Source organism: Andrena cerasifolii, chromosome 13 (assembly GCF_050908995.1).
Source record: "Andrena cerasifolii isolate SP2316 chromosome 13, iyAndCera1_principal, whole genome shotgun sequence".
Taxonomy (NCBI): Eukaryota; Metazoa; Arthropoda; class Insecta; order Hymenoptera; family Andrenidae; genus Andrena; species Andrena cerasifolii.
The window spans coordinates 8811252-8827807 of record NC_135130.1 but is presented as its reverse complement, the minus strand read 5'-3'; the positions used below and the strand labels follow the sequence as shown (position 1 = coordinate 8827807).

The 16556-nt window shown below is 42.4% G+C and overlaps 3 protein-coding genes across 8 annotated transcripts; 1 reads left to right on the top strand and 2 right to left on the bottom strand.

The window, feature by feature from the left end:
• Nucleotides 1–19: 19 nt before the first annotated feature.
• Nse1 (SMC5-SMC6 complex component Non-SMC element 1) lies at nt 20–3138 on the bottom strand. 4 transcript variants are annotated; one of them, XM_076825541.1, is made up of 7 exons: nt 3003–3138; nt 1653–1760; nt 1442–1583; nt 1170–1365; nt 506–619; nt 150–273; nt 20–83 (listed from the first exon to the last, which is right to left on the bottom strand). In XM_076825541.1, the coding sequence occupies exons 2-7, from the start codon at nt 1750–1752 to the stop codon at nt 25–27; spliced, it is 735 nt and encodes a 244-aa protein (XP_076681656.1). In that variant the 5' UTR covers nt 1753–1760; nt 3003–3138; the 3' UTR covers nt 20–24. The 4 variants fall into 4 exon arrangements, with proteins under 4 accessions (XP_076681656.1, XP_076681655.1, XP_076681653.1 ...); XM_076825540.1 differs by lacking the exon at nt 3003–3138 and adding an exon at nt 1946–2353; XM_076825538.1 differs by lacking the exon at nt 3003–3138 and adding an exon at nt 1946–2352 and having other exon boundaries at nt 1653–1871.
• A 456-nt stretch (nt 3139–3594) lies between these two features.
• Camki (Calcium/calmodulin-dependent protein kinase I) lies at nt 3595–10740 on the top strand. 2 transcript variants are annotated; one of them, XM_076825536.1, is made up of 8 exons: nt 3595–3729; nt 4692–4826; nt 5375–5449; nt 5522–5784; nt 6680–6820; nt 7235–7361; nt 7820–7857; nt 7963–10740. In XM_076825536.1, the coding sequence occupies exons 1-8, from the start codon at nt 3620–3622 to the stop codon at nt 8397–8399; spliced, it is 1326 nt and encodes a 441-aa protein (XP_076681651.1). In that variant the 5' UTR covers nt 3595–3619; the 3' UTR covers nt 8400–10740. The 2 variants fall into 2 exon arrangements, with proteins under 2 accessions (XP_076681651.1, XP_076681652.1); XM_076825537.1 differs by having other exon boundaries at nt 7820–7907; nt 8002–8332.
• On the bottom strand, nt 10579–15655 carry Sh3px1 (sorting nexin 33-like protein SH3PX1). Of its 2 annotated transcripts, none has more exons than XM_076825533.1 (5): nt 15242–15655; nt 14882–15071; nt 14370–14815; nt 13399–14094; nt 10579–13311 (listed from the first exon to the last, which is right to left on the bottom strand). In XM_076825533.1, the coding sequence occupies exons 2-5, from the start codon at nt 14991–14993 to the stop codon at nt 13060–13062; spliced, it is 1506 nt and encodes a 501-aa protein (XP_076681648.1). In that variant the 5' UTR covers nt 14994–15071; nt 15242–15655; the 3' UTR covers nt 10579–13059. The 2 variants fall into 2 exon arrangements, with proteins under 2 accessions (XP_076681648.1, XP_076681647.1); XM_076825532.1 differs by having other exon boundaries at nt 15252–15653.
• Between the last annotated feature and the right edge of the window lie 901 nt (nt 15656–16556).

Here is a 16556-nt window from a genome sequence, read left to right as displayed (position 1 = left end):
GTATGCTTCTCGCTTCTCCAAACCTTAACGCCTTTTTGCTTTCGCCTCTTCGTACATCGACGCTGTGGAATCGTCGACCAAACCTGTGATTATTAATGATTAGTAAATTGATTTCCGAGATCGTAGCGGAGCAGGCAGAGGAATATTACCGGATAAATCGAAATTGTGGAAAGCTGCGTGACACGTGGGGCATTCCACGGGATTAGTAACCATCGCAAATTTTTTCAAACAATATAAGTGTAACAAGCTCTGGCACTGTTTACACTTTTCACCCTAAGAGAACAAAGTGTTAGCTCGATTGCAGCAGAGGCGGGCAAAATTTTTATTTCAATAAAATTTCAGATAACGAATAGAAGTTAAAGGATTATTCGTCATGTGTCGAATAAAGCTAACTCGGGTTAACGAATATTCTTTTTAACTTTTATGCGTTATTCGAAGTTTTATTTAAATAACAATTTTGCCCATCTCTGGATTACAGAGTTGCAGATTTCGCGAGAAGGCTTACGTGAAAGATGACTTGCTTGCAGAGGCAGCAAGTGCATAAGTTATTCTCGTAAGTGGCTCTGAAATATGGCATTAATTCTGTTATGCTTCTTACTCCCATGTAGTAATAGCCGTCCTACAAATTCCAAGAAAACATGCTAGAGTGAATTACATTAAGGGAGAACACCACTGTGGCGGCCGAAAAAGTCAGCCATTTTTAAGAATTTTGTTCAGCAATAATTTACAGTTTTCGTATAAAATTTGTATTACCTACCTTTATTACCATGTCTTAAGAGACTATAAAAAAATTAATAGAAAAACATGCATAAATTTTAATATATTAATTAATCTTTTAGACTCCTCACGCGAGCTGGTAGGATGTGTACACATGTGTATAGCTATAGCTATGGAACTGCGGGCCCAAAATAATTTTTTTTTTTTAAACTATATGAGCGTAGTTTCCGTTGCACGTACTGATTGTTTAAACAAATTATTTTTGTAAAATGGTTGCATGTTTTTCTACTCATTTTTTGGATAGTTTCTTAAGACATTGTACTAAAGTAGGTAATAAAAAATTTATATGAAAACAGTAAAGTATTCCTGAAAAAATTCTTAAAAATGGATTACTTTTTCAGCTGCCACAGTGGTGTTCTCCCTTAAACTTCCATTGATACCATTATTATTACCTTATAAGCCAACCATTGTCTCTCAACTATGTCGCTTAAGAATTCTTCAGCGTTTGCTTTGGACAACTTAACATCCGGTAAGGAGCACAGATTCAAACACTGAATACTCTGGGTGCATCCATTACTGGATGTTATAATTTCAGAAAATATATTCCTCAGCAAAGCCAACTGCCCCTTTGAGAATTCCTCTTGGAACCTTAAACAATGGTTGTGACACGCTTAGTAAAATATAAACAGTGTGGCGCAAGGCTAGCAGTATTAGAAACATATACCTAGTCACGTTATCGAGTATGGTACTCACGAAAACCCAGTAAACTTGGCCAGTGATTTCACACTGGGCCTTCTTGATTAACATATTCAGAGGCTGCAACTGCTCGTTGATCTGATTCACTATCATCGATGTTTTTTCATTATCTGAAATATGGAGTTTTAGAGTATGTGCATGAAATAGTGAATTTCGTAACGAAGGACAGGCGAGCTTACTGAATAATTTGATAACTATGTCCTTTGCCTTATTCTCATCGAGCAGGCCTCTGTGCATAAGAGTTTGCAAAAATAGTTTGTGCTCTGTGGTGTAAACCATTGTTGCGTCTGTGTTTAGTGATAGGCAAGATTGTAAGATAATGTTATCGGAATGTTAATACATCTAATCTGTTAGGAGAACGATTATTTATTTAATATGCATCTAAAATGGCTGAGGTGCTGTAGCAGAAGTCGCCCACAAATACGTAGCAAGGGCTAGGATGGACAGGATGTAGCAGATACTTTTTATTTACGCAATTTCAAAGACAGAATTCTTTCCCCTCGATTGTTTGTAATACGTGTTAAACTGTCCGGTAAGCAGATTTCAAGCAAACGTGCATAAATCGGGCATGCACGTGTACGTTAAGATTTACAAATAGTTTTGAAACACCCGGATACAGTGTTTCTCAAGCTACATCGGGAACGATTTTGATAAATTATACTTCTGTTTAATACACTCTTCTTCTAAAGAGTTTCAAGCTATATATGTACGAGAATAAGTAATCCGAGAAATGATTTACTGATTTTTGGAGGGAGATCGAGAACTCTTAAAAATTACGGGGGCAAGACATTTGAGAACCCCTGTTACAACAGATTTCATTTTCATTGTATCGATGGATGAAAGTCCGTTAGAAAGTGAAGTTGCTATAAAATAAAAGCAGTAAAAGGTAACGAACGAAGGGAAAGGAATTTAGGTTTCGCCTGAGAAGCTAGGTAGCGAATAAGTTCAATTCACTTCGTCCCTTATTTCCAAGGCCGCGTGAGGCGAGTTCAATCCGGTCTCCGGAATTCGGCTGCGCGATTTATAAGGCCCCGCCGTTCAAGAAAGGTTACTCGTAAATTTTGCGGGGCCCTAGGCATAAATATTTAGTATTATAAAATTTCTTTTAAAGCCCTGAGGTTCGTGAAAGGCTACTCGTCAATTTTTCTGGGCCCTATGTATATTTATTATTATAAATTTCTTTAAAAGCCCCGCGGTCCACGAATCGTGCTCATAAATTTTGCGGGGCCCTGTGCATAGATATATTTTTTTTGGCTCCGCACAATTTTAGAATCCGGTCTCGCAAAACTTCATTTCATCCTCCATTCCTCCTCCAAAGGGTTCAAACCCCCCGCATTTCCATAAAAACCCAAGGGCCGAGAATTCTACTGAATTCTACCGAATTCTACTGAATTCTACCAAAGTTCAACTCTCCCACTAAATGGCGGGAACATTTAAAAGAAGTACTTCGCCCAATTCAAACACCAGCGAGAATCTGCCGCAATGCGCAGCCCTCTGGCGGGTCGTTACCTCGTTATCGCCGCACTTACCGCAAAGCACGATGTCCTGTGCGAATATCGGCGTGTATTTATCGCGTACGACAAAAGGGTATACTGCGGTGCGATAAAAGCGGGGTGGTCGGAGTTAGTGCTAGCTTGGATCGGCGCTATCTGGCTCTGTGCAAATAAGTAAAAGCTGTAGCGCGAGGGCGCGAGGCCGCGACCCTGAGCCCGATACGCGACGCGGAATAGAGCCGTCTCGGCGGCGGAATAGTGTGCGCTGCGAGCGAATACGTGTGCAAGGCATCGGGGGTCCACGGATACACGATCGGGCAGGCGGATCGCGTTCGTGGTTGCACGGCTGTCCCGCTATCAGTGTACGTGCGCGGAAAGGTCGGGGGTTCATGATCATTCGGTTGCTTCGAAACGATGATTCTACGAGCGGTCTGACGACGATCTTTCTTTCTTTTATCCGTCACCGCCGGACAGATCGGGAGACTCGAGAGGCCGTACCGCGGATAACCAGCTGAAACAGAACCACGGGACCCTCGCTCTGGCGCATTATCGCGGCCTATAACCTGTCCTGCACCACCGCCGTACAGTAGCCAACAGTAGCGTACGTGGAAAATCGGCGCCGCTCCTCCTTCGTCCCAACCGAACACCCGAGAATGCCGCTGTTCGGTAAGAAGGATTCAAACAAGAAGATCAAGAAGGATGGCAAGGACGACAAGTCGCCGTCCGTCGAGGACAAATACGTCCTCAAGGAACTCCTCGGAACGTACGTACTATAACTCCTCGCGGGCTGCGTATCAGAAACTAACAGCGTTAGGATTAGATCGGGCCGAACGCGCATTCCTCCGATCCACGCACGAAATTCCAACTCGACCAAAAGGGCATCGCCGGATAGATGGCACCGACGATAACGATTGGAACCATTGTCGTATACAAATTATGCGGATATCGGAGGAATCTAGATTCTAGATTGCGGCTTAGCAGGACGGTGGTGTAATACCCGTATTCATCTGCGTCGGGAAATTTCTTACTCGAACGTATAAAAAATACCTCCGCTCCGAAAAGACGAAATACGACCGTGTAATTTAATCAGATATCCATTTGAATTGTAAATCGTAATAAATTCTGTCGCACTTTTATTTACTCCTCATTTACTCGAACTGAAAGCTGAGATTGTATAATCCAGAACAGGAATCTGAGGAATAAGAGGAAGTTATGTGCACAGGTGTTTTGTAATCAACTGGCAAAGAGAAAGTGTTTCCTATTAGCAATTGCTACTGTGCAACTTTCTTGGCTACTAAGTGCAGATCTTAATATAGCCGGAGAGAATACATTATACTGTCTGTAAATGCATCATAAAATTGCCAAAATTGGTACTTTTAACATTTCTCTTCTAAATACCAATAAACAAGCCTATTACCTATATTTCTCTTCGATTTATCTGAACTACTTTATTTACTTGCGACACAGTGCCCAGCGTTCGGCGCTGCGAGATATATGTAACAGGCCTGTGGACGTGTTCAAACACTTGTGCCAGAATATGCCAAAGTTAATTGCACGCTGTTACGTACAAGTCTGGGCAATGAATGTTACCACGCACTACTGTAACGATTAACTGCGAGCAATTATGTAAGCCCTGGTACATTGTTATGTATATTACAATACTGTTTCAACAGAAACGTTTCTGTACAATCGGCTTACTTCTACGATGCGCTTTCTTCTTTCCAGGGGCGCCTTCTCCGAGGTGCGCTTGGCGGACAGCAAAGACAAGCCCGGTCTGATGTTCGCCGTGAAGATCATAGATAAAAAGGCGCTGAAGGGGAAAGAGGACTCTTTAGAGAATGAGATCAAAGTGTTGCGGAGGTAGGATATTATATTGGCTTTGAAAGGTTTGAAGGGATAAATTGGGTAATTATTTACTTTAGCGATTCCTCACCGATTTTGATGAAATTTGTATATGTTGTAAAACTCCACACTTTGAACAACTTTTTCCTATACATGTTACCTTTGCTCGGCCTTAATTTCCGAGATATTTGCAAAAAACTTCTGTTGATTTATTCCGACACAATGCATTCCACTTTCCAATTTGCCCAGGATATTAGTATAGGTTGGGGTTAGATTAGTGCGGGGTCGCGTAAAGCATGGTAGCAAATCGATGTAAGTTTGGAGATTTCACAAGTTTGGTATACACGGGACAAGTTGAAAACTGGAATGCGTTGTATCAAAATAAGTCAACTGAAGTTTTTCGTAAATATCTCGGAACCGAAGGGCGAGCGACGGTAACATGTATAGGAAAAAGTTGTTCAGAATCGTGTCCCTGACAACGTATCCAAATTTCATCAAAATCGGTGAGGAATCGCTAAAGTAAATAATTACCATAAATTGATTAATTATCGATGCACTTGTCGCAGGTTGAAGCACCCAAATATCGTTCAGTTGCTGGAGACATTCGAGGATAAACATAAGGTTTATTTAGTTATGGAATTGTAAGTATTCCCGTCGGCGATTCTTTTTTAATTCGCTCTGTAATGTCACGATTGTTTGTGGTTTTGTGGCAGGGTGACTGGCGGAGAGTTGTTCGACAGAATCGTTGAGAAGGGTTCCTACACGGAGAAGGATGCGTCGGGTCTGATAAGACAAGTTCTAGAAGCTGTGGACTATATGCACGTGCAGGGCGTCGTGCACAGGGATCTCAAGCCGGAAAACCTTTTATATTACAGCCCGGATGAAGACAGTAAAATTATGATCAGCGATTTCGGGCTTTCGAAGATGGAGGACTCTGGCATTATGGCAACCGCTTGCGGGACCCCAGGATACGTTGGTATGTTCGCAGGAAATGCGTGTGGAATGGGGAATACAATCCCGGGTATCTCGCGATCCCGGCTGTTTTTTGGATATAAAAAACCCCGGGATTTGATGTAACTGTAGTGTGATTTACTGAAGAAGGCGCCTGGGCGGCCCGTGGGCCGTTGCGCGTGGCTCGGAAGAGAGAAAAGTAGCACGTTTCATTTGTCTTGCAAAGAGCAGCACACTTCTATCTATCACGGGAAGAAGCACGTTTCAATGGGTTGCGTTCAGCGGAGTCAACCGCTACGTAGCCGCTCACTGAGGTCAACGGTGATCGGTCCTGGTTCCGCTGAACGACACTTGGGAGGGTAGCGATATATGTAGCAACTCAGCACGTTCCGTGAAGTAGCGAAGTTTCTACTAGGGTAGGGAGGGGGTATGAATTTGATAAAATTACTCTTACGTAATTTAAGGGCGGCCCCTTATTGAGACTTTATTATTCTTCATTGTTCTACTGTTTTTATTGTTAAAAATGATTTTAACTTATGTTTCAGACCAATGATAGAAAGTAAGTTTGTTTATTTTAACACGCTGGATGCCCACGTCACCCATATCTGGGTGACTACTGTTTCCGCGGCGAACCCCGTCACCCGTTTACAGGTGACGCTCTTCTTCGTCCAATTACGTGGCTCTGGCTACATTCTCATTGCATCGTATCGCTCTTCCTGCTTATCGCGCTGTTTACATTCCGAGCGATTAACATGTTAAATAAAGATTTAGAATTTTAACACATAATAAATCATTTTAATTCCCGTAATCCCGAGTTAGACTTTAAAAAATCCCGGGATAGTAAATAATGACCGGGATTGTGTTCCCTAATAATAGTATTTTTCATCGTTCAATTTCACATGGATTATTTAAATCCACAGCGCCAGAAGTATTAGCGCAGAAACCCTACGGGAAGGCTGTGGACGTCTGGAGCATAGGAGTGATTTCTTACATCCTGCTGTGCGGCTACCCACCGTTCTACGATGAAAACGATGCGAACCTGTTCGCGCAGATCTTAAAAGGTAACGAAATCACTATCGGCAGGAAGATTTTGTGAATTTGGAAGGACTATACTATCACTTCAATTCAGTTACCAGTTTTAGGAGCAACAAGCACACGCAGCTGTACATTAACTTGATATTTTCGTTTTTAAGGTACTATTCTAGTTTTTGTATGCTGTTATATACATGCTAGTGTAGTAAGCAAATGGTCCTCCTTATGCTCCCGCGTTCCTTTTCAAAGCTATTAATTTTCAAAGGCAGCATTAAAAATTCGGCCGTAGCGTTACCGTTCCGTGTGATCGGGAGACACGAATTCGTTTGTACAATGTGTGAAGCTAACAGTATTTCTTCCAAATGAAAATTAATCATTTTAAATGAAATACTTCATGATAAAATCGTTTACTCTATAGCAAAGAGCTAACCAGACTGTTATAGGTGAATTTGAATTTGATTCGCCGTACTGGGACGATATCAGCGACTCCGCCAAGGACTTCATTCACAAGCTGATGTGCGTCAATGTCGACGAGCGCTATACTTGCAAGCAAGCCCTCGCACATCCCTGGTAAGATCATCGTCTACGGTTCAGCATTCACACTTCACTGTTACTTAAAATTACAAATTTTACGCACAACACCTAGCGACGCTCCTGCGAGAGTTTAAAAGTAAATTTGTGGCTCTAGATGCTCGAAAACTCGTGTTTCATGATAAAACCGGTAAAGACAATTACAGGAACAGAGTAGCGTTAAATAGTAAGATAGATACGAATTAAGTAAGTAAAAGAATTACGTTTACTTCGTCATCCATCAAATCTAACACTTCGAAATTACTCCCAAGCTGTGCACAATAACGGGGCAGCGTATCTCAAAGTAAACATTTAAAAAAGAGAGACCTCCATTACCTTCGCATTAAACTGTTGAATAATTCTCAATAGAAATTAATTCCTTAACACGATAGAGACTCGTATCTTCCTTTTAAGTCGCCGGTTGGCTCCCAGCGTAATGCCGTGCTGATTTCTTCCAGGATCTCCGGAAATGCGGCTAGCAATAAGAATATCCATGGTACTGTATCCGAACAACTTAGAAAGAACTTCGCCAAATCACGGTGGAAGGTTAGTATGGCCGGATGATTACCAAGCCCGCTGATCGTGTGTGTTTGCTCGCCAGGCTCCGTAGGAAAGTCTCCCTCTTCTCTCATGGTTGCAGCAAGCCTATCACGCGGCGACGGTGATAAGACAGATGCAACGGCTGGCGCTCAACAGCGGCCAGCAGCAGCAGCCGGGCCCCGGGTCAACAGGCCCCTCCAGCGGCAGCCCCACGCCGTGCCCCGATCAATCGCGATCAAACACCAGCCAGTCCATAGCAATGGAGCAGCCGCAGAGCAACCTAAATTGAAGCAAATACTCGAGCCGCCGTTGCCAATGTCGTCAAGGCCGCCGGCCCCGGAAGACCATCCCGCCCCCGTTACGATCCCCCCGTGCACACCGTTGTACTTGCGCAACAAACGCTTCAAGCTGTGGGGTAGCACACGCACCGCTCTGTCTACTCTATTCCAAACGAACGTGTCCTATCTTAGAAAGCAACGGAAGCATAAGAAAAGCTGAATTAAACGCTGTTAAAGTTTGCCGCCTGCTAACGGAGAATAATCGAGCCCGCCGACCGAGCGGCGGGGTGCCCATCCTCTCGCCAATATTTACCCGAGCCGGCCGAGAGGTTTGTATAGATTCCGAGCTAATAATCGCTTTAAAATCGTGGTCACCTGTGACACGGTCACCAACGATCCATGTACATTAAACGACAGGAACTATTATATGATAACGGCCCGCGCGATACAAGGCGATCCTTCTCTTCGTTTCTGATAAATCTCCGCTGAGTAGAATCGAATCTGTAGCTGGCAGATAGACGAGGGTAAGCTTAAACGGCGTTGATTTGAAGACGTAGCTAGGTGTTTAGAAAGCGTCTTGCCGGATCCGGCAGAATCCTGTAAGGCACGAAGGAAACAATGCGAACAGTACAACGACAAGTTTTTATCTTTTCTAAAGCCTCGAGTAACGAGACGGCGGCTGTCTAGGCGATTTCTCCGTGTGTTTCGAATTCTCCGAGACGATGCAGCTTCTTGCCCGGTACCCTTCTAGATACAGTCGAGAAGGCAAAATTAGCAACGAGCTTTTCTTGTCGCAGAGTACTCCCGAATACGTGAACGATCTTGAATCGCGTCTCGCGAGACCGCTGTTGAAGATCTGATTTCTGTTGATACTTGTTTTTACGATCTGCAACTGAAGGATATATATATACACACACATATATATTTTATTTTGTGACGAAACCACGAATGTTTATAGCGAGCCATGTACAGTGCACTGTATCACAAAAATGTACATTGTGTGTACACAGTATACTCTTTCTGTTACATAGTGATATTAGTACTTCTCTAAGAACTTCTTAATCAGATATTCTAATCTATTGAATTAGATTTAACATATACATAAAATGTATATTGCTCTAATATTTTTATCGATATGTTGCACGGAGACTTCGATGAAAAGTGTACATATTATATACACGATTCCCCGGTTGTCTGTTTAGAAGGCGCAAATATAAACAGCGAATTATGCGGTTAGGCTCTCACCGGGTCCTCTTCCTCTTTTGCATTCGACTAAGAAATTCAGCTCGATCGTTCCTTAAATTGCCGAAGCATCTGCTTTGGATTAGCACACGTACTATTATTTAGTCGCCGCACACCTTTCCCAAGCGTGTAATTAAATGCCATCGATACATTCAGAGAGACTTTATAGAAATATTTTTGTATTCGACATTTCTTTGTGCATGGCAGGCGTCGCGTAAATTCCGAAATAATATCCAGCTGTTTATATTTGCATCCGATCGTAACGTGGAAAAATCGACACGGTATTTGAATTGCAAGCAAATACTTCAACGAACGCTTCGAGGGATACTTTAAGTACACAGTTGTATTACTTTATTTTTTTATGAATAATTGCAGCCGAGTGCAATAATACCACGATCTTGTGATAATGATGTTACGGTTACACCCGATAGCGAAACAATGTTAATGTTTAACGATGGAGGGACTTCGATCGGAACGGAACGCGCTAAATGATTATTGGAACGCCCCGGAAGCTTGGAACGCAAAAACTGTATCCGCGAGATTTCGCGGGTTTTCTCGTGCCTCGTGCATCTCCAAATTACGCGCGACGAATCGAAAGACGGGCGCGCGTACTCGCGCAGAGTGAATTATTGCCGTTTATCGAGCGGGCACTCTTTTTATCGTAAGCTACTATCTCTTTCTCTCTAACTTTACGCTAAAAGACAAGATATGATAATCACTTCGAGCTATCATATTAGACATCCGTCCGTGTACCGGGCACTATTCATATAGTAAAAAATTCCGCGGGAGAAGAGGAACGTTAAGGGATTCATATAACGCTGTAATTTTGAAATTGATAATAATTTTAGTAACTGTAAGGTAGCCGTTATCGTTCTCCGAAAGAAATGTAAATCTAGAGCGAGACACTTATGGAAATATCAAGACGAGCGCGATGATTACCGTTTATTCCCTGTCAAAAGTAGCCGCAGTATATTAGTTGAATCGAAAAATTGATGAAAGGCCTTTCGCTGCGCAAGGAAACGTACCATTCTTAAGTGCCTTGGATGACACGATGATGGAACTGAAATCAGAAGATCTGAACGAAATATAGCTGTAAACAATTGTGTCGGAGATAAATTGCATACGCCTAGGCAGACCATTAATCTTCGATGAATTTATGTAATATGGTTTCGTCCCCACTGAGTGTTCCTAATTCCGTTCAGTTATGCTAATATCCTTTCGCGTTCGATATGTATTGTTATAATTTCTTCTTTCCTTTTAATTCTATGTTCAATTGTATGTACTAGATTTTTTAATAAAATGAATACTTAAATGCCATAGCCTGCGAACAATTAATTCGTGTATGTGTAAATGTGTGTCTCTGTGTTTGCCCGTTGCCAATATCGTGTCATCTGATTAAGAAGGGTCCGTTGATAAGCAGTCTTCTGCGCTAACGTTTGTACATTACCGACGAGCTTGTAATTTAACGATTCTAAAAAATAAAAGAGGCAAACGAAGCTTAGCTTGTACTCGAGAAATAGAGAGGAAATAGAGGAGGCCGTGCCACACGAATACATATCGGCAGGAACATTGCAAATGTGATGTAAAAATAAGCTGATTTTAAATAGCAATGAAGGCGACTTGTTACCGCAATTTTATTCAAGGAAACAATATAATGCCCAGACTGATAGAGTGTGCATGGAGCGAAAGAGGAAGAGAGTGAAAGAGAGAGAGAGAACGGAGGAAGAGAAATGTTTTAATCGTTGCCTATAAATTAAGCGTATTGCTCCTATTTGTCGATCGACGCAGGAGCGACTTCTTCCTATTGTAACTTTCTTATCGCATAAGCCTTGCAATTGTTACGCTTGAATTTGTGCATGTTGGAATAAGTATTGGACCCGTCTTACTGTAAAATTAAACAGTGCGATGGTGAGCGCTCCTAGAGGTATTAATGACAGAAGGATCTTAGTAATCTGAATTGCATTGATATAGGTTACAGTGCCAATATATTCGTACTCTGCGAAGAGCTAGTTAAAAAATCTAATTTCCTTTAAGCGTTCGATATATGAAACGTTTCTGTAAAGTGTGTATACAATTCAACAGCCGATTTATGGTGCGCATTGCTTAATAAAAGTAATCTATTTTTATCCGTATAGCTGGCTTGTAATTGTAAGAGTTGAACGAAGAACTTTCGAGGCTCACAAACTTTTCCAATTTCTTAATTGTGGTGCTACTTTGTGGAATGTTGACGAATAAAACATATGTATGACTTATTTAATTTCTATGTCGCATAAGGGCAAGTTGCTTCTCGCAACTAATTGCGTTAGCTATGTTAAGTTGTAAGGCTACTGAGAGCAGAGTTGGGCAAAAACTTTTAATCGAAATTAAATTTTTATTCGAATAGTGTACAAAAAAATTTAAATTCTTATTTGAGATCACCCAAATAAAATTTTTAAAAAATTTTAAATTCTGATTCGAGATCATTCGAATTCAAATTTAAAATTCTTATTTATTCGAGGCCATTTAAATAATGCTCAAAAATAAAAATTGAAAATTCTGATTCGAGATCATTCGAATAAAAATTGAAAATTCTGATTTGAGATCATTCGAATAAAAATTTTAATTTCTGATTCGAGATCATTCGAAAAACAATTTATTCGTTATTCCCGAATAACTGCATTTTATTCGATAAAAATTTATTCGAATAATGGCCAACTCTGACTGAGAGTAACGGAAGACATTACAATGCTTGTAGACTAAACGGTGACACAATAATTACAGTTTAATTTAATACACATTTATTGGAATCCCCTTTCCAGCACGAAAAGGCGAACATAGTCGATGAGAATGATAATGGTGGCAATGATGGTAATAATAAGGATAACAATTTACAAAATTGTAGTGCGTTTGTGCTTAAGATTAAGCTACCGTTTTATACAAATTACTTTTAAATGCATTAACAATGATATGCTTTAGTTTATAATTCGCTAGCTGGCAAAATATATAACTGTAACAGTTCTCGGTTCTCGCGCGATGGATGAAAGTAGGAAATTTACAAATATTGTTACATTTACGTGTTAATGATTTATCAATATACAGTACACAATGGGGGGGAAAAAAGAAATAAATTACAAAATAGTTTTCTCAATTTTTAAAAAGTAGCAGCAGCCATGGAGGATTAACATTGATATTAACATGTATTATATATTACTATGCATCGTTAATAATACCGTTTAGTTCACGTTAATCGTCTGCTCTCTGAAAATTACACTTTTTACCTCCTCCATTCCAGTAAATCGCATTTCCCGCCAAATGGGTCCCAATACCGCCCGTTTACACAACTGAAACGGACAATGAGAAAATACTATAAATAGAAAATATATTTGCATGTCTGCATATACGCGTGGTGAGTTTTTGGTACGTCCAAAAGTAAACTGTATTTGGCCCCTTCTGATTCAACTTACGTAATTCCTCTGCGACCAGCTCCTTATCAATAATTAAACATAACGTATCCGAAATCGATTGTTCCGTGTTTTTAAATTACAAATTAAGTTCTGTCGGTTACTTTACACAGCTCGTGATTCGAGATTATGGATTATATGAAACGAGATATTACGAACGGGAACCATTCTTAAGTCGCGGCAGAAAGATTAGACCTCTTAGCCCTCGTACGCGCTCAGCGCCTCCCTCAATTTATCTACAATCTTCTGGTAAAACGTGATCTGCTCGGTGAGATGGGTTTTCATGGCCTGAGTTATGTGGATCTCTTGCTCCACCTGAAAATGCGTCTCCTCAGCGTGAAGGGCCCGCGCAATCACGTCCGTGCGATGGGAGAGCTCCCGCAATTGCTGCGGCTCCATTTTGTGCTCGCTCACTAGCTTTTCGCAATCTTTCCGCTTTTGCACGGCCGTCTAAACTCGTCGCAAAAAGAAAAAAGAAAAAGAAAGCATGTGTTTGTGCGAACATTCTGACAAATTACTGCCGTCCCCGCTCATTACCTTGTGTATACTAATCACCTCTGGGAAACTACTGATAATCCCTCTATAAATATGGAACTTATCAGCGAGGGGCTCCCAATCGAACTTAGGCTGCTCTTCGTACAACTTTCCAATATCGTAGTACGCGTCGCCTGTAACTTTCAGCGCGTAGGTCAATTTCCCTCGGCTGCTGTCGTCGCCCTCCAGAGCGTGGCTCAGCGAGCTGAAAGACAGACTGATCTTCTGAAACTCCCTCTTATAGAGCACTTGATTCTTCTTCGTCTGATCCACAGCCATAGCCATGAAGCTCTTAACCACTGGATCTAGTCCGCTTATGAATCTGCTGAACGCATCCGTTTGAATTTCCACCTTTACGGCGTCCAAGGGTGTCTCGGAACACTGGACGGCATTGAAATAATTCACACCTAGTAACTCGTCCTTCTCCGCCTGCCTTTTCCCAGCTTTCCACCTCTTTTCGTCCGTGCACGTTATGAAGTGCTCCCAGACGCGGCTGCGGGCCAGCACAGGATGCCTGCAGACGTAATCGACGAACTCCTGCAGCTGCGTGCGTCGATGCTCGATGAATTGCTCTTCGTATCTTCCCGAAATCTGCTTGTCCGGCAGCGGCGGGATAGGAATGAAGCAATACTTCTCTTCCAAACGCTCGTGCAGCCAGTCGAAGTGCTTGTATCTTCTCGATACTTGAATGTTGTTGAACTGCAACGGAGACTAAACGCTAGTCGCCTTCGCCACTTATTACGAGTAGGGCTGGGACTATTTGTCGAATTTTTCAGTATTCGAATATTCGAATACTTCAGTTGCTTAATTATTTGGCGAATATAATTCGAATATCCAAGTATTCGAATACTATTCGAATATTTAAGTATTCAAATTCTGATGTATTCGAATACTATTCGTATACTGATGTATTCGAATATTTAAGTATTCGAATAGTCCCAGCACTAATTACGAGCAGCAACGAGAAGATTTACCGTAGGCGTGAGCTGGTAAACTATAAAGCTCTTCAGGCCCTTTAACTTTGATTCCTTCTTCGGAGACGTCACCACGCAATTGTAAGGATCCCCCCTCGGGATCCACCTGCAGTGCCCTCCTTCGACCTCCTCGATATATATCTTCTCGTTCTCAGGAACATTCGCTACCTTCATTCCTAGTAAAAAGCTATCGTCGCCTGACTTTATTAACGTAGAAAATTTATTGTTCTTCTTTGGTATATTAGGTATAGGTCTCTCGGGTATCACAGAATGAATAGCCTGCGCGGAGACCGTGTCCCCGTAGTCGACGGAGCTGTGCTGATGCAACTGTATCGTATTCTGCGGCTGCTGAGGAACATAGGCCTGCGTCTGGCCAACCTCGGAGTCGTCGTCCCAATCGTCGTCCCAGTAATCCCCGGAGCTCTGCTGGGAGGACGTCATGGCGTCTGGAACAGAGAAACGATCGCAGGTAGTCGCAGCTCCGGAGGCGATTCTTCTCGGTTGAAATATACTTGACGCGGATCCGCTGGGCTCGACGAGTTGGACGTAGGCAGCTGGGAACAGTCCGGACTTGCCGCCCTGATTGAAACCCTCGCACCATCCATCGCCCACGTTGTCTCTCATCACGTTCAACACCTCTCCCGCTGTGATGGACAGCTCCGCTGTGCCTGGCTCCCCTGTGAAGTCGTACAGCGCCCTTACCTGAAAAGGGAGCAGAAGGGAATAGACACTGGCCTTGGGAAGCCTGTTTTGTCGAGCACAAAGAGATTATTTTTCGGGCAGCGCGCGAAAGAGTGAGTCATAACACGGAGTAGTTGATTAAAGCTCGCGACGGCACGTACGTGGATACCTTTTGTCCGTTCGATACACACGTTTACGTACCTGGTGGCCCTCCATCGCGGCTACGTGCTCTAACAGACCTCCCCGAAAGCTCTGGCCGGCGGCACGGCAACTTTTCGTCCCTCTGCTTCGAATTGTTTGATTACAACCGGTCACATACCTACACCGACCCGCTCGGCCGTACGACTGACATTTACGTATTTGCGCTCTAACGTGTGCGCGATCCCGTGCCACATAAATGGATATTCTCAACGACTGTGCCGCCACTGGCCGCGGCACGCAGCATTATATACCCGCGAGCTCTGCGCGTAGGGCAGCTTCTTATTAATCGCACGCAGGGAGATTCTCGATATCGGACCTGACAAATGAAAAGGAATATTAATTTGTTCTACGATCACCGCTCGAACCTGCGAAGATGCTTTTAGGTTAGGGGTGAGACACGGGGCACCTGTGATTATTAGCCGTCACTGAAGACAAGGATCCGCCTCTGAATTAACTCTTTGACTGGCATCGGGATATCGAAATGCCGCCGCGAGCGGAGCAGGCCTTTTTACCGGAGGATTGGAGCGGACCAATTTTTTATTTGCTCCGCTCCTGCTCACCTTTATAGCGAAGGGTGGGAGGGTGTTTTTTTTTTAATAAAAATTCTTTTAATACTGTCGAACTGTGATCTTTTATTTGCAACAAACCCCATCTTTCTAGTTTTTCCTTTTTATATAGAAAAAAATTCATAAATAATGCATTTTCGGGCAAAGAAAGTACTATACCTCCTTAACACCGGGCTGCGCGGCCCTGCAATATAATATTTTTTCATTGATGAGAAATTTAGAATTGGTATTTTTTAAAAACATTTCATTCGTCTGCTCTTATAAAATAAAAGAAAATTCAAATAATAAACAAAATTTGGAGCAGTAAAAATTTTCCGTGCTCCGGGCAAAACCCCATTGCTCCACTATACCGCGCTGCAGCTGCGAGCTCCGCAACAACGCTCTGCTTTTTACGCAATATACGTATATTCTGTATGCTGGTGTGATGATTCTTCGGAATTGTTTAAGGTTTCTTTGTTGTTTACTGTGGTTTGAATTTTTTAGGGACTGTGTGTTCTGGAGCTAGGGTAGACACTCGTGTTTAAGTAGGGATTTATTGTTTAATCCTAATGTTTTTGCTTCGTCAGTGTTGGGAGGGCTTTAAGAATTTGTTTGGATTGTGGGTTAATATACGTGGCTTGTTTAATTGGTTTTGTTACGTTGATGAATTTGGGTTTCCTGTAGCAGGAGCGGTGGAGGATGTTGGAGGTGTTGGCGGAAAGAGAGGGGAATTGTGGGACAAGGAGGGAAATATGAATTT

Excerpts from the sequence above, each read along its gene's own strand:
- Nse1 (XM_076825541.1), bottom strand. The coding sequence starts at position 1,752 with ATGGTTTACACCACAGAGCACAAACTATTTTTGCAAACTCTTATGCAC. Across the intron at positions 620-1,169 it reads GACAATGGTTGGCTTATAAG|GACGGCTATTACTACATGGG; the intron begins GTAATAATAATG and ends TGGAATTTGTAG. Across the intron at positions 84-149 it reads CCACAATTTCGATTTATCCG|GTTTGGTCGACGATTCCACA; the intron begins GTAATATTCCTC and ends TAATAATCACAG.
- Camki (XM_076825536.1), top strand. The coding sequence starts at position 3,620 with ATGCCGCTGTTCGGTAAGAAGGATTCAAACAAGAAGATCAAGAAGGAT. Across the intron at positions 5,450-5,521 it reads GTTTATTTAGTTATGGAATT|GGTGACTGGCGGAGAGTTGT; the intron begins GTAAGTATTCCC and ends GTTTTGTGGCAG. Across the intron at positions 5,785-6,679 it reads CGGGACCCCAGGATACGTTG|CGCCAGAAGTATTAGCGCAG; the intron begins GTATGTTCGCAG and ends TTAAATCCACAG.
- Sh3px1 (XM_076825532.1), bottom strand. Across the intron at positions 14,816-14,881 it reads GCCCAGCGGATCCGCGTCAA|ACGCCATGACGTCCTCCCAG; the intron begins GTATATTTCAAC and ends TCTCTGTTCCAG. Across the intron at positions 14,095-14,369 it reads TTTACCAGCTCACGCCTACG|TTCAACAACATTCAAGTATC; the intron begins GTAAATCTTCTC and ends TCTCCGTTGCAG.